This window comes from Trichomycterus rosablanca, chromosome 15 (genome assembly GCF_030014385.1).
Source record: "Trichomycterus rosablanca isolate fTriRos1 chromosome 15, fTriRos1.hap1, whole genome shotgun sequence".
NCBI classification, from domain to species: Eukaryota; Metazoa; Chordata; class Actinopteri; order Siluriformes; family Trichomycteridae; genus Trichomycterus; species Trichomycterus rosablanca.
Window position 1 is genome coordinate 27,944,584 of NC_086002.1, and position 16,376 is coordinate 27,960,959.

The window sequence follows — 16,376 nt, forward strand, 5'->3', positions numbered from 1 at the left end:
CCACCCTAGGTGTATCCCTCTGCTAGCTGCTGTTCTTTAGGGTATTGATAACAATACAAATTAAATCTTATTAAATATTTTTTTTATTAAAGGTTAACCTGCTGACGCTGACCACAAACTGTTAAGCAGATGAAGTCTTGTATCAAGCAAGAATAAATAAACATTTAGTGTCAGCAATTAGTGTCTTCAATTCTCAAACAATTAAAAAGTCACATTAACAGGAAAGCTGATGGAACACAGGGGGTAATATGTAATTGTTACTGGATTGAATCAGGGTAGCAATTGAACTGAACAAGAGTTTGTTGGAAAGTAAACCAAGAGCTGTTCTCTTAAGCAGAAATAGTATTATTGCCTGTACAGATCACACAAAATGTAAATTTATACAAATTCAGTTCAAAAGGTCTGGATAAGTAAACTGATGTATTGTTTTATTTTTTCTCATTTTAGAAATGAAGTGTGTTTGTTTTATGATTCTGTTCTTCCATCATGCTTTCTCAGGTAAAGTAAGAATTAAAGCTGCTGTGGGTTCCCCATTCAATTCACTGTGTAAAATATAGCAAATACAGAAAACATAGAATTTAATAAACAAGAAATAACAAACAACAGATCCATGTTTTTATCACATTTTACACATAAGTCATTAGTCTATACTACAGGGCAGAGCATTAAAGACAAATGCTCTTCAGTCTTGACAAAATGGGTTAGTGTGTGATTTACAAAAGAGGAGGAAAAGAAGTTGTGGAATCAACATTTTCTGTGCTATGATTATCTTGTGTACATGAAAGTAATTGTGGGCTGATGCATTAAAAAGAATCAAAACCTTACAACAACATTAGTATAATGTTCAGCGCCACTCTGATCTCTGAGCTTTCCTTATATAGTCTGGAATAAGCTGTGGCGTGGGGGGTTGTAGTCTGTTTGGGACTACAGCAAGCCAATTTACCCTCCTGCCACAAGTGGGAGCGGATGAAGGTTATCGCACCATTATAGTAATAAGTAACCAATAACTGAATTAGAAGATGGGATATAAATCAAGCCACTGAGTGAACTGACTGTGATGAAAAGACATTCATGTTTGTTTTATATTTTTTCTCTCTGCAGAAACGATTCGGTTGGTTGGTCCAGATGTTCCTCTATATGCAGTTACTGGTTCTGATCTTGTTCTGCCTTGTTTAATTGAACCCAAAACCAGTGCAGTGGACATGAGAGTGGAGTGGTTCAGGCCAGACACAGAAAACTCACTAGTACATCTTTATAAAGATCACACAGTAATTAATTCAGGGCAAAGTCCATCTTACATAGGGAGAACAGCTTTATCTGACGAGATGCTGGAAAAAGGAGACCCCTCACTGCTGTTAAATAATGTTCAAGTTTCTGATGAGGGGAAATACACATGTTACATTGTTGCTGAAACCTGGTATGATGAGTTAACTGTTCAAGTAAAAGTTGAAGGTATAGTAGCTGATTTATGATTTATATTGTTACATTTAAAAAAGTATTTGGACACAGGATCATAAGCTTGTTGAGCTTGTTGTACAGAGGTCTTACTAGGATATTATCCTGATGTGGGCATTTGAATTGTTTGCGTGGACAACAACAAAAATATTGCTTTTCCTAAATAGAATATGTAATCAAGGACATGGCTTAATTTTAAGGAGGGGGAAAAAGGAATACAATTACAGCATTTATTTTTAAGGGGAGTCCAGGGTTGGCAACACCACACCTGTGTTTACACCCCACCGTTGGACATCAAATGGTAACCAAAAACAACTGCTATTAAAATATTAAGGCCATTCTTCAGAGAAGGCTTCTCACAAGACATTAAAGTACAGTGGGGCCAAAAAGTATTTAGTCAGCCACTGATTGTGCAAGTTCTCCTACTTAGAAAGATGAGAGAGGTCTGTAATTTTCATCATAGGGACACTTCAACTATGAGAGACAAAATGAGAAAAAAAAAATCCAGGAAATCACATTGTAGGATTTTTAAAGAATTTCTTTGTAAATGATGGTGGAAAATAAGTATTTGGTCAATAACAAAAGTTCAACTCAATACTTTGTAACATAACCTTTGTTGGCAATGACAGAGGTCAAACGTTTCCTGTAAGTCTTCACCAGGTTTGCACACACAGTAGCTGGTATTTTGGCCCATTCCTCCATGCAGATCTCCTCTAGAGCAGTGATGTTTTGGGGCTGTCGCTGGGCAACACGGACTCCACAAATTTTCTATGGGGTTGAGGTCTGGAGACTGGCTAGGCCACTCTAGGACCTTGAAATGCTTTTTACGGAGCCACTCCTTCGTTACCCGAGCGGTGTGTTTGGGATCATTGTCATGCTGGAAGACCCAGCCACGTTCCATCTTTAATGCTCTCACTGATGGAAAGAGGTTTTGGCTTGAAAACTCACGATACATGGCCCCGTTCATTATTCCCTTAACACGGATCAGTCGTCCTGTCCCCTTTGCAGAAAAACAGCCCCAAAGCATGATGTTTCCACCCCCATGCTTCACAGTAGGTATGGTGTGCAACTCAGCGTTCTTCTTCCTCCAAACACGACGAGTTGAGTTTTTACCAAAAAGTTCCATTTTGGTTTCATCTGACCACATGATATTCTCCCAATCCTCTTCTGGATCATCGATATGCTCTCTGGCAAACTTCAGACGGGCCTGGACATGTACTGGCTTAAGCAGGGGGACACGCCTGGCACTGCAGGATTTGAGTCCCTCTCGGCGTAGTGTGTTACTGATGGTCCCTTTGTTACTTTGGTCCCAGCTCTCTGCAGGTCATTCATCAGGTCCCTCCGTGTAGTTCTGGGATTTTTGCTCACCGTTCTCATGATCATTTTGACCCCACGGGATGAGATCTTGACCCCAAGGGAGATTATCAATGGTCTTGTATGTCTTCCATTTTCTTACAATTGCTCCCACAGTTGATTTATTCACACCAACCTGCTTGCCTATTGTAGATTCACTCTTCCCAGCCTGGTGCAGGTCTACAGTTTTCTTCCTGGTGTCCTTCGACAGCTCTTTGGTCTTGGCCATGGTTGACTGTTTGAGGCTGTGGACAGGTGTCTTTTATACAGATAACGATGTCAAACAGGTGCCATTAATACAGGTAACGAGTGGAGGACAGAAGAGCTTCTTAAAGAAGAAGTTAAAGGTCTGTGAGAGCCAGAAATCTTGCTTGTTTGTTATTGACCAAATACTTATTTTCCACCATAATTGACAAATAAATTCTTTAAAAATCCTACAATGTGATTTCCTGCATTTTTTTTTCTCATTTTGTCTCTCATAGTTGAAGTGTACATATGATGAAAATTACAGACCTCTCTCATCTTTCTAAGTAGGAGAACCTGCACAATCAGTGGCTGACTAAATACTTTTTGACCCCACTGTATCTTTGTGAGAACTGGTGCCCATTCTGTCAAAAGAGCATTTGTATGGCTGGGCACTGATGTTGGTCCAGAAAGCCCCAACTGCTGTTCCATTTCATTCCAAAGCTGGGGCTGAGAGGTCAGGGCTTTGTGCAGGGCACTGAAGTTATTTTAATGCATTAATAAAAAAAAAATAGAAGGGGTGTCCCAATACTTTTATATAGTGTATTTGTGTTTATGAAAGAGGAAATATTGATACTTGATGTGTAACTTGATCTACAGCTGTTGGAACAGAGCCACTGATAACTCTGGAGAGCTTTGATCATTCAGGAGGATTCAGTCTATTGTTTGAATCTAAAAACTGGTGGCCTGAACCAGAGGTTCTGTGGCTGGGTGATGAGGGAATCAACCTGAGTGGTGGAGTAACAGAAACACACAGAGACGGAGAATTCTTTAGTGTTCAACAACGTATCACTGTACTCAACGGTGACGCAGGCAGGTTCTACTGCAGAGTCCAACAGAGACATCACATGAAGGAGAACGAGTTCATCATCTCTAGTAAGTTACGAACTGTAGGAGCCTGTGAACTTTGCTGTAAGAATTTTATGTCTTTAAAAAATGACAGCAATACATACAGTGTCATTAAAATTGTCCTTGTCCTGATTTCTTCTGTTTAGACATATCTGTCACTTATTTAACTAATTAAACACATTAAATTATCAACTAGGTTTGGTTACATTAGTACAATGCCATTTTTTTTATTCTGGGACTCTAAGAACCACAGCGTCAAACATGATGGTGGACGTGTGAGGGTGTGTGAACAGTTAACAGCTGCAGGGTCTAGAACGGGTGGGCAAACTTTTTGGCTGAAGGGCCACACTGGGTTTTAAAATTTTACAGACGGGCTGGGCGATAGACTTTAACAAAGGTCGGGGTCAGTAGTGTTTGGAGTGTGCAAACTAGTGGAATCAACTGAAATTCAAGGTATTAAAGAAAAAAGGTTAAACATAGCAGGCTTTAAAGTAGGACTGTGCGATATGACTAAACACTCATATATCTTAAAGTACAATGGCAGGCCACTGCCCGTATTTTACCTTATATTGTTTATGTTCTCTTAAAAACACAAAATACTGTAGTTCTGATACATTCTGACAGAATTACAGTGTTTATTTTTTGTGATGCATTTGCATTTTGACATGAAACAAACCAGCAGAATCTCACAATCACATTTATGCTGTCGGTTTTACTTTAAATAAATGAGCATAAAAAAATCACAATAATTGATAAAGCTTTGCTATCATTGCAAAATGAAAGTGCACGGTAAACAGCAGAACTGCGACCCAGATCAATCGCACAACAGCAGAAAATCATAACCTCTGCGTACCTGATCCGTGTGTTAATCCATCAGGGATACAATCCACTTTTTTTTTTTTTTGGCAACCATCTTGAATAAGTCCAGAATATATAAGATTTATACTTAATTGTTTTTATCCACTAATGGGAACGGTCTTAGATCGTTTATTCTCTCGGCTTTCGCGGTAAAAAGCTGATTCGTTCACTAAGCTATTACTTAAAAGCTATCCAACAACCAATGAAAAGAGAGATTGAAATTCCACCCAGTATCTGAATTCGAAAGCTCTGATTGGTTTATAGAACTGTTTCATTAAGTTGTATGAGCATGACACCGTAATGAAATGAAAGAGTGAACAAAAAGAATGAATCTTTACCGTAGATAAGAGCTCAGCTCCCTGATTTGATTCCAATAAATAATCCATTTGAAAGGAGTCGTCTCTGACTCGTTGACTCAGTGATTCAGTTTGCGAGCGGAGAATTTTGTAAATTCTTAACGGGCCGATCATTATGTGGCCAACGGGCTGTAGTTTGCCCACCACTGGTCTAGAACTTACCAATAATAATAAAAAAAACAGTGAATTCTTTTCATCAATCCCTGATTTGCAGATAAAGTGCAATGGAATCATGGATTATATTTAGTTTCATTTTTTTTAAATATATAAGAATATATTATTAAAAGCAATTTTTATGTTAAAAGTTTTGTTTTCTTGAAATAAATTTCCTCCAGTTAAAAGTTTGATTTCTTCATGTTTTACCAGGGGTGCCAATAATTTTGGAGCTGACTGTATTTATATTTTATTTCTTTGTTTTGTGTTTCAGATCAGATTTTCTCAGCATGGAAAACTGCTGTCTCAGCATGGAAAACTGCTGTCATCTGTGTTTCAGTTGGAAGTTTGATCATGATCATAGGAATTGGGTTTGTAGTTTTCATGAGTTGGAAAGGTGAGAATCATCCTGAAATTGTACATTTAAATGTTTTATTGTTTCATACTACTTTCATGCTGTTCATGTTAGAAAACTTATTTACTTCAGCCAGCAGGGCGCATTCACATGAGAAGCAGCAAAACCACCACTATGTCTGTCTTGTTGTTTCCTATGGAATGTGGCGGTGCTGTGCACCAAAACGCTGTGTAACGCCAAAATGCTTCTCATGTGAATGCACCATAAATGCATGTAAAGGTTTGTGGCGTGGGGAGGTGGTGGTTACACATTTTATGAGTTTTTAAAGGAAAAAGATCCATAATGTTTTGCATAATCACATTGTTACAGTTTAATTAAACCAAATGTTTGTTTGTTTTTTACATGAAAATGTTTTACTGTTTTTTTTCTTATTATTTTAGTTAAAAGATGGAGAAAGGAGTACGCTGAGAAAGGTGAATTTAGAAAATTTGTTTGATAATGTCAGCTCATTTTACTTTTACATCAGATTGTAACAAAACATTCAAAACAAAGACAACAGGTTAGAGAAAACAGAATGAGAAATTAGAAGCAAACAAAAGAAACCTAGAAAAATGATTATTAATACATGTTAACAATATGGAATATATACAACCCCAAATCAGAAAAAGTTGGGACAGCATCAGCACAGGGATTAACCTGAGATATTTTATGTTTTGTTTCATGTTCAACTTCATTAATTAATAAACATATATTCCTGCATTACAGTCCTGCAACAACACATTCTAAAAAAGTTCTGTTTGGCTTGTTTGGTCACAAATCTTTGTATCAGGATAAAAAGCAGGTCAGTCTAGTGCACTATTACTGAGAGGATTTCTATTAAAATAAAGCTGAAGTAGCTGTAAAACAGATACCATGACATCACTGGTTTGTTTCTTCTGGTTTATAATAATAAAAATTTATATAGTGATTTCCCAAACGCAAGGACATTTATCATAGTTGGAACATACCAATGAATATTTAAAAAATCATTTTATATTTTTAAAAAGCCCTGGCTTTACAAAACATTCCCCCTTTTAAAAAATAATTAATCTTGATGGTTCCCCTTTATTTTTGCTCCACAATGCTTCTGGGAAAGTGTTCTGTGTACAGATGACATAAACAGTGCACATCAAATTTAATTTAAACTTGTGGTCACTAAGAAAATGCTGTAAGATCTTTTTCAACATCTAATCGTGTATTTTAATAACAAGATGAGATTAGAGGAGCAGGTTGTAGAGGTGCCCTATGATATACAGTAGTGTTCAAAAAATAGCAGTGATTTAAAAAAAGTGAATAAAGCACAAAATCATTATAATAACTTTTATTTCCATAAATGCAAATGCACTGAAAATACTACACTTTCAATTCTAAATCAAAACATTAACAAAATGTAGCCAGTTGTGTTAATCATTTACAGAAATTTAAGAAAAATGAATATTAGGCTGTTCAAAAAAATAGCAGTGGCAGCATTTTTCTGTAAAAACTAAAAAAAATGATCTATAAACTGAAAAAAATGTTTGCGGTTTCACTTTATTTTAAATTACTAAACTAATATTTAGTGGCATAACAATTGTTTCTGAGATCTGTATTAGAGTTGACCAACTTCTGGCACCTCTGAACAGGTATTCCAGTCCAGGATGATTCCACTACATTCCACAGTTCTTGGGTTTTGCCTCAAAAAATCACGTTCAGCCCACAAGTTCTCTATGGGATTGAAGTCAGGGGATTGTTCTGGCCACTCCATTACCTTGCTTTTCTGTAACCAAGATGTTTTGGGTCATTGTCATGTTGAAACACCCATTTAAAGGACATTTCTTTTTCGACTTAGGGCAACATGATTTCCTGAAGTATTCTGATATATTTAAACTAATCCATGATCCCTTGTATGTGATAAATAGGCGTAACACCATGGTATGAGAAACATCCCATATCATCATTTTGTACCACCATGCTTTACTGTCTTCACAGTGTACTTTGGCTTGAATTCAGTGCTCGGGGGTCGTCTGACATACAGTCTACGGCCACTCGACCCAAAAAGAACAATTTTGCTTTCACCAGTCCACAAAATGTTGAGCCATTTCTCTTTGGACCAGTCAATGTGTTTTTTTAAACCCATTCAGGAAACGTCTTTTTCTTAACAACGGGACTTTGCAAGGAGTTCTTGCTGGTAAATTGGCTTCACTTAATCATCTTCTGTACTCACGGGTAAATTCAGATGTTCCTTGATCTTTCTGGAGGTGATCATTGACTGAGTATTTGCCATTCTGGCTATTCTTCTATATCCATTTGAACAGTAGTTCCACGCTTCCTTCCGTATCTTTCAGGTTTTGGTTGTCACTTTAAGGTATTTGAGATCATTTTAGCTGAGCGGCCTATAATTTGCTGCACTTCTCTGTATGTTTTTTTCCCTCTACAATCAACTTTTTAATCAAAGTACACTGTTCATCAGAACAATGTCTGGAACAACCCATTTTACCCAGTATTTCAAAAGGAAATGTGCTATGACCAACCTGTGCAACATTTGCCCCCCTCCTACATTAAATAAGGGCCAAAACTGACACCCGTTCTTCTGCAGAATGAATGACTTCACCAATTGAACTCCTCGCTGCTATTATTTTGAACAAGCCCCTTTAAATCAATGCTTCGATTACTCAGAATGAGCGGCATGCATGTCCTAATTGTTGGGTTTGTTTTGTTTTCATTACTCTACTACACTTTCAAGTAAATTTTTTGCTATGTAGAAATATCACTTCTACTAAAAACAGTGATTTATCAGGTTAATGGCGTTGGACTGCTATTTTTTTGAACACCACTGTACATAGTCTGCTTACTGATAGTCTTCTTAAGAAAATCTTTGTTTTATGTCAGGATTTTATGTTAGAAGAAGCAAGTTCTGCTTAATCTCATTATTACAATTTAATGTAACAATCCTTGTGTCTTCTTGTTTTACATGTAAATGTTTTCACTGTTTTTTTCCTCTTTTTAGTTACACGGTGGAGAGAGAAAGATGCTAAGAAAGATAGTTAATGCTTGTGAACCTGATACATGATATTTTTACATCAGATTGTAACAAAACATTCAAAAAAATTAGAACAGAGCATAACATAAAATATGATTACTGTTTATCTAGACATCAGAGTTAAAAACAGCATTTATACATCTGTTTCACTCTTCTCCAGCTGCTTCAACATGTACTTTCCATTTTGTTCTTTTGTTCCATTTTGTTTTCATACAATCTTTTGTGTTTGGCTTTTTGGTCACTGCACTACTGCAGAGGTGAACTAACTGGATAAAAAAAACTGTCTGCACTGTTCACACTACTGGGAGGATTTCTATTAAAATGAGGCTGAAGTAGCTGTGAAACAGATACCATGACATCATTGCCTGTTTTTTAATATAGCGCCTTTTCCAAGCTAAAGAACACTTTTGGTTGGAACATACAAACAAATATTCAAAAACACAAGCCTTTATAAGTACATAATGACTTTTTTAAATTCTTTCATTTTAAAACATTTTTAATTAAAGAATCGTTTATCTTTTCCTTAATGTTGTTGCAAAATGTTTTTGGGAAAATGTTCTGTGTAAACAGTGCACATGGAGATTAACTTGTGATCTGTTATTAACTGAGTCAAAGCCCCAACCAACCACCACCTCCTTTTTTTTATACTGTGCTGGTTATTACTTATTTGTGGAAAAACTTGAACACCCAGACATATATTCGGCTGAGTCCACTGACTAAAAAACCTGAATGATCTTTTTTAGTGCTTGAAGTCCAAACATCCCTAGAAAAGCCTGGTTATAATCGTCTACATGGAGTTGATTTTTCTCCTGTTCAGTGGGCAGCGGTGGTGGTTGCTTTATGTAACTCAGATATGGAAGAGTTTACTCTGGAAGAATACATGTCATCAGATGAAGGGGTTCGAAGACTGCTGCCAGTGATTCAATCAACAAAAAAAGCTATGTGAGTATTTAAACAAAAATATTTTACTGACCACCAGTGTGATTTTGTTTTGACTCACATCAGTTTGCAGTGTTTAAATAATATTTTTATATTAATGAATTTTATTTATTCAAGAACAAATGCTGTTTAGCCCTGCCTGACCCTGTGTAAAAAATGTATTGCCCCCTTAGCTGCTAAATCAACCAGTTAACCCAGTGGTGGGCAAACTACGGGCCCGCTGGCCACATTAGGGCCCGTTAGGGTGTTTGATCCAGCCCGTTAAAAATTTACAAAATTCTTTGCTTGCTAACTGAATCGCTGAGTCAACAAGTCAGAGATGACTCTTTTCAAATGAATTTGTTTGTTTGTTTTATTAGGATTTTAACATCATGTTTTTACACTTTGGCTATATTCATGACAGGAATGGTAGTTACTCATTACACAAGTTTCTTCGGTTCACAAGTTTATATCAAACACAGTCTTGGACAATTTAGTATCTTCAATTCACCTCACTTGCATGTCTTTGGACTGTGGGAGGAAACCGGAGCTCCCGGAGAAAACCCATGCAGACACGGAGAGAACATGCAAACTCCACACAGAAAGGACCCAGAGTGCCCCACCTGGGGTTCGAACCCAGGACCTTCTTGCTGTGAGGCGACAGTGCTACCCACTTAGCCACCATGCCACCCATTTTCAAATGAATTACTCATTGGAATCGAATCAGGGAGCTGAGCTCTTTTCTACGGTAAAGATTCATTCGTTTTGTTCACTCTTTCATTTCATTACGCTGTCGTACTCATACAACTTAATGAATTGGTTCATTTGTTAATAATAATAATAATAACAATAAATTATACTTATATAGCGCCTTTAACCATGCTCAAAGACGCTTTACAACAACAACAAGGACAAAAAATAAACTATGAAACTATGAAAAATGCTCAGGGAAAAGATGTGTTTTAAGCAATGATTTGAAATGCGTTAGGGAGGAAGCAGAGTGGAGAGTAGGAGGAAGTTTGTTTTGGGAGAGGGAGGGATTTGTTAAAGAGATTCTTAGGTCATGCCTTGATAAACAGTTCTATAAACCAATCAGAGCTTCCAAAATTCAGATACTGAGCGGAATTTCAATCTCTTTGTTCATAAAACCGACAGCATAAATGTGATTGTGAGATTCTGCTGGTTTGTTTAATGTCAAAATGCAAATGCATCACAAAAAATAAACACTGTAGATCTGTCAGAATGTATCAGAACTACAGTATTTTGTGTTTTTAAGAGAACATAAACAATATAAGGTAAAACACGGGCAGTGGCCTTCCATTGTACTTTAAGAGATATGAGTTTTTTAGTCATATCGCACAGTCCTACTTTAAAGCCTGCTTTGTTTAACCTTTTTTTTCTTTAATACCTTGCATTTCAGTTTATTTCACTAGTTTGCACACTCCAAACACTACTGACCCCGACCTTTGTTAAAGTCTATCGCTGGCCCTTCTGTAAAATTTTACAACCCAGTGTGGCCCTTCGGCCAAAAAGTTTGCCCACCCCTGAGTTAACCAAATGTAATTGTCACTTGGGTTCAATTTCACTAACCACACCCAGACATGAAAATAAATTTGAGTTCTCACAGGTAAAAAAGTTTAAGTTTAAACTTTCAATTACAACTGAGTTATGAAACTATGAGAAACTTCACTATGAAATCAACAGAATTACAATGATTTTTAATGTTTATACATTTTACTGGAGGTAAAATTAAGCTACTGGTTCGTGATAAACTTATACATTATTGTGCAAAAATTAGACAAAATATTTGTATTAGATTTTGTAAGTGAGATTGAGTAAACACACCTTATACTGGGAACAAAGTTTGGCACATTTAATGCACAATTATTGTTTATTTATTTAATTTACCATATAAAAACATAAAAATTCCTAAAAAGCCTAAAAATTTCTAATATCACCCTCCTTTGAGACTTATTATTGCCTGACCGATTTATAGATCACACAGGATCGAATGATCCATCCTTTTTTAAGAATTACTAAAGTGTTCCTCATTCTCATAGCAGAGAAAGATTAAATGTCTCCCCCTCTTGACTCAGAAAAAGTTAAAGATACAATTAGAAATAATGCTTTTTTTTTTCAAAAGATCATGTAAACCTTTGGCATTAATATAAATAACAAGTAACTCTGAGTTACTCAAACTATTTTTGAAAAGTGGTTTGTCTTCTGTTCGAGCCTGACTATATGTGGGTAAATGGGTCTTCATATGCTGTGTAAGGACCCTAAGGGCCCTAGGAGGGCTGTACACATGTAAAGAGGGTGTGGGCAGCGACGTGCTTTTCTTGGATGCAAATCTCGAGTCGGTCAGCAGCGGAAGACAAATTGGATGCGCTAAATCAGAAGAAAAATGGGGAGAAAATGCATTAAAAATTTTTTTTTTTAATGAAAAAAGTGGTTAGTAAACAATGATGGCTCACTTTTATTTTTCTCGAGAGCGGGGCTCTTTGATGGAGTAACAGGAGACAAGTCTTTCCATTTCACCACCTTAACCTTGTACATCTGAATTAGTGTCAGTGTCCTCAGTAGTGTTTGTACAATCCAGCAGTGAACTTACTCCACTTTTTTTTCTTTTTGCTCTGGCTTTAGAGTTACTTATCTTCACAAAAGCTAGCAGGCTAGCAAGCAGAATGAGAATGAGAACAGAAGACATTACATCAGCCTTAGCAGTTTTCACAGAAAAACATGCAATTATTTGCAAATTAAATTAACCATGAAGTCTAAAAAATAATTTCCAGTTTACAGAATGAGAGTTTAATGACAAAATATCTTACATCTTAACCACACTGGTCACCATCTTGAACGACCGTGAGGTTTTGTTGCTCTTGTATTACTTTTATAATATTTAGTAGCACTGAAACCTGGAGAAGCAGAAGTGAGATGAGATGAAACCACAGTGAGAAACTCAGCAGTGTTATTTGGATAAATGATCATTTATTAACAGCATGGATAAGCTGAGTTGCTCGTGATTGGGTGGAACAACGACGATGCTGCCGCTTGTACACAGCAAAAAGTCCAGTGTTGAATTCACTCCCACAGAGTTGATTTTAACAATTTTTCATGGTTTATATAGCTCCACACTCTTAAGAGTTAAATCAACACTTTCAAAATAGTTCAATGTTTAACACCATGTCAGAGTTGCTGTTTTAACTCATAAAACAGAGTTAAAGTAACACTAAGAGAGTACAGAAATAACACTGCTCAGAGTTATATTTTACTATTTCAGTAGTGTTCATTTCGAATAAAATTCTTCTTCTAATAATTAGAATTAATTCCAATACACTATATTATTTTCAAAAATAACATTTGTTTTTTCTGGTGGTGGAGGGTGAAAATGCAAAAGCAACAACAGGGAGGCCATTTGTTGGTCATAGGCTGAAGACAAAGTCACAATCAAATAATGGATAATTCATTAAATGTAATACTTTTACAGCGAGGTGTTGAGTTTTGAAATGTCTATCTATTGGTCATATTTCCCCCCAAATCAGATCAACTTAGAAACAGAGAATAAACAAACTAAATCTTAAATAATTAATGCTTGAATTAATGCAATTATTAGATTAAATTAAACTTTGTCATTGTGCAGAGCCAACGAAATGCAGTAGCATCTAACCAGAAGTGCAAGATAGAGATTATTTACATATAATACAGTTAGAGTGCAGTGGTGTCGAGATAAGTAACAATGAAGAGACATACCGTATATTAAGAACAGTAAACAGACAATTATTGTCCAGTGTATAAACTAGTCTATAATTACAAAGTTATGAAAGGTGAAAAGTATAGCAAATACATTAAAACATGCAAAATACACATGTCGCCTCGAGATCACTTTCTGGTGAACTTTCTGCTGACTGCAACACGTGATGCAGCTCTGGTGTTGAAGTGAGCCTCCTGGCCTCTTTTATGATATTTGGCTTGTAGAACCCATCCCATTTCTGAAGCATCCTGGAGGATGTCTCGTCATCAAATAGGAGAGTAAAGTCTTGATCAACCTTTAATAAAGAATTAATTTCAAACTACTAATTACAATACTACATTAAATGCTTAATTTTAACCCAGTATAAACATAATTCCAAACTTACCAATCCTTTTGCATCCAGAAATCTTGGGAAGGTGGAAAGGATATCAGCACTTCTGCCTGGATCATTAACAAGTTTCTGGCAGTGCTGAAAAATGTCTCTCATCATCCTCTCAGATTCTCATTTAATCTGAAAAGAGATTAAATATCTAATTTAAATTCATGCAATTGTCATGCAGTTATACTAAACATAAAATAACCCAAAATAAACTTACATCACACATCCACACATATATCATGCTGCCATGCTGCTAAACAGAACAAAGAGCTCTTGCATTAGGTTACATAAGGACAAAATCAGGGGAATAGGTGGGACCAGGTGATATCAATTAAGCAAGTGAACAGAAAACAATCAATTCAGTGAAAAGATAAACAATTAAATAACTTTTTTTTTAAAAGTTTTTTTAACCATTTAACCATCAGATATGTTAACCATTTGTCCAGAATAATCATTGAAAAAAGAACACAAAACCACAGTACACAGTTCCCCAGCAGGCAGGGAGAAAACAAGTCATTTAGCTTGCTAACCTAGCAGACTAGACGGCTTAACACTCAAACAAAAATCACACAGGACCAAAAGCAGTTGATTGAACTTAAGTGGCAGCAATCAGCTGCAGTAAATTTGTGCAGCGTTCTTACAACAGAAACTTTCTCCCTCAGTACACCTATGTTCTAGACTGACTGTTAGGGGGTCTGCGGCGTCTGACGGACTTACCACCTGTCCTCGGCGTCGCAGACATTACAGAACAAAGAGCAGCGTGGCTTCATATAGGAAGCCCGCTGATTAGGGAGAACGACCGGCACCTGCGCGCTTACTATATAAGTGGGCGTCGCCAGTGTGCCGGCGTCGCACCTTTTGTTCTCATGCCGGTGTTTGGCTGCATTGCTCCAGCCGCCTTTCTTTCCTTCAGTTTAGTGGGTACCTCCAGGCGCCGTAGGCGGTTGGAGGAGTAGGGTCAGGAGGCCCGAGGTACTAGAGAGGGTTTGGGTAGATTGGCTGGTGCGACTGGGTGCAGTCCTAACGCTGGGACTTTCTCTCCGGCTTTTGCCGTCTAGCTGTCGGCTAAAGCTAACGCCGGGGTATACGCTTCCCCGTGCTTTATAGCGCTTACCGGCTCGGGGATCTTTGTAGCGTCATTGGCGCTTCCCTTGTGAGCCGCGCCTCCACCGGAGCGACCAGGGTTCGCGTCCGGGGTTCGCTACTTTATTGCGAACTAGTTTTTTATACGGTCACTTCCCAGCTGCGCTGGTGACAGCACCGTTTAGCCTTTTAGATTCTCCGTTCCTTTTTCTCTGTTTTGGTTTTTGTTTCTCTTTTCTTTTCAGAGCCAGAGTCTTCGGCAGCGTTCGGGGTTCCCGAATTGTTTTATGTTATTCCTTGTTTTGTTGTCATTTATTAAAAATAAAGAATCTTTATTTTTTCTTATCTCCGCGTCTTGGGTCCTCCCTCTCCGCTACATCATAACAGAAAGGTGCGACCCAAGACGCGGAGATAAGAAAGAATCTTTATTTTTTCTTATCTCCGCGTCTTGGGTCCTCCCTCTCCGCTACAGCATAACAGAAAGGTGCGACCACGATGGACCCAGCGGAGAACCCGCCCCTGGTAGACGCCCTCCGTCACCAGGGGGCTGCTCTAGGGAGGCACGAGCTGGCGTTAACTGAGTTGACTCAGCGGGTGGCCGACATCGCCCAGCTGCTGTCGAACCTGGTGGCTGGTTCGCGTCCTCCCAGCCCCCCTCCCCTACCATCACCTCCTCCAGCTCCCCCTGTAGGAGTTGAGACCTCCATTTCGCCCCCTGAGCGTTTTTCAGGGGAGGCGAAAAAATGTCGAGGCTTCCTCCTACAATGCTCCCTCACATTCGAGCTACAGCCGTCCCGCTTCCCCTCCGAGCGCTCCAAAGTGGCGTTTATCATTTCTCTGCTCACCGGTAAGGCCTTGGAGTGGGCTACAGCCCTGTGGGAGCAGAACGCCCCTGAGTGTGCGTCTGAGTCCGCTTTCAGGGAGGCCCTCAAGGATACCTTTTTTCACCCCACCGGGGGAAGAGAGGCGGGTCCGCGCTTACTCGAGTTGTCCCAGGGGGGGCGCTCTGTCGCCGATTTTGTAATCGAGTTTCGCACTCTGGCGGCTGAGTGCGGTTGGGACGAGGGAGCATTAGTTGCTATTTTCCACCGCGGTCTTGGAGAAAGGATTAAGGACGAGCTGGCTACTCGAGAGCTTCCCACCTCTCTGAATGCCTTCTATCTCCTGGCTACCTCAATTGACACCCGACTCCGACAACGTGCGCGGGAGCGAGGGCCCCACCAACCCTCTTTTCGGCCGCAAGGTCAGCCCCGCGCCATGTCGGGAGATCAGGATCCGGAACCCATGCAACTTGGGTCAACCCGGGGGGCCGCCCAGCGTCCATCCGACCCCTCCACGAGAGTCCGCCCTCGGTTAAACGAGTAGGCTGTTCTCGTGGCAGGGAGTCGAGGGCGAGCCATGCAACCATCCCTGGGCAAGGCCTATTCCTCAGCGCATCGTTGCGCTGGGAGTCCGGGTCCACCGATCTCAAAGTCTGTGTTGATTCAGGTGCGGTGGAAAACTTTATCGACCATAACTTGGTGCATGGGTTGGGGATTGAGCTCCAGCCATTGCGAGTTCCCATT

General features: G+C 38.8%; 1 protein-coding gene across 1 annotated transcript; it reads left to right on the top strand.

Annotated features, from left to right (window-relative positions):
* Positions 1-696: 696 nt before the first annotated feature.
* LOC134328457 (butyrophilin-like protein 2) lies at positions 697-14,885 on the top strand. Its single transcript, XM_063009551.1, has 7 exons — positions 697-700; positions 1,102-1,452; positions 3,652-3,927; positions 5,542-5,664; positions 6,063-6,095; positions 9,424-9,596; positions 14,787-14,885. The coding sequence occupies exons 1-7, from the start codon at positions 697-699 to the stop codon at positions 14,883-14,885; spliced, it is 1,059 nt and encodes a 352-aa protein (XP_062865621.1).
* The last annotated feature ends 1,491 nt before the right edge of the window (positions 14,886-16,376 follow it).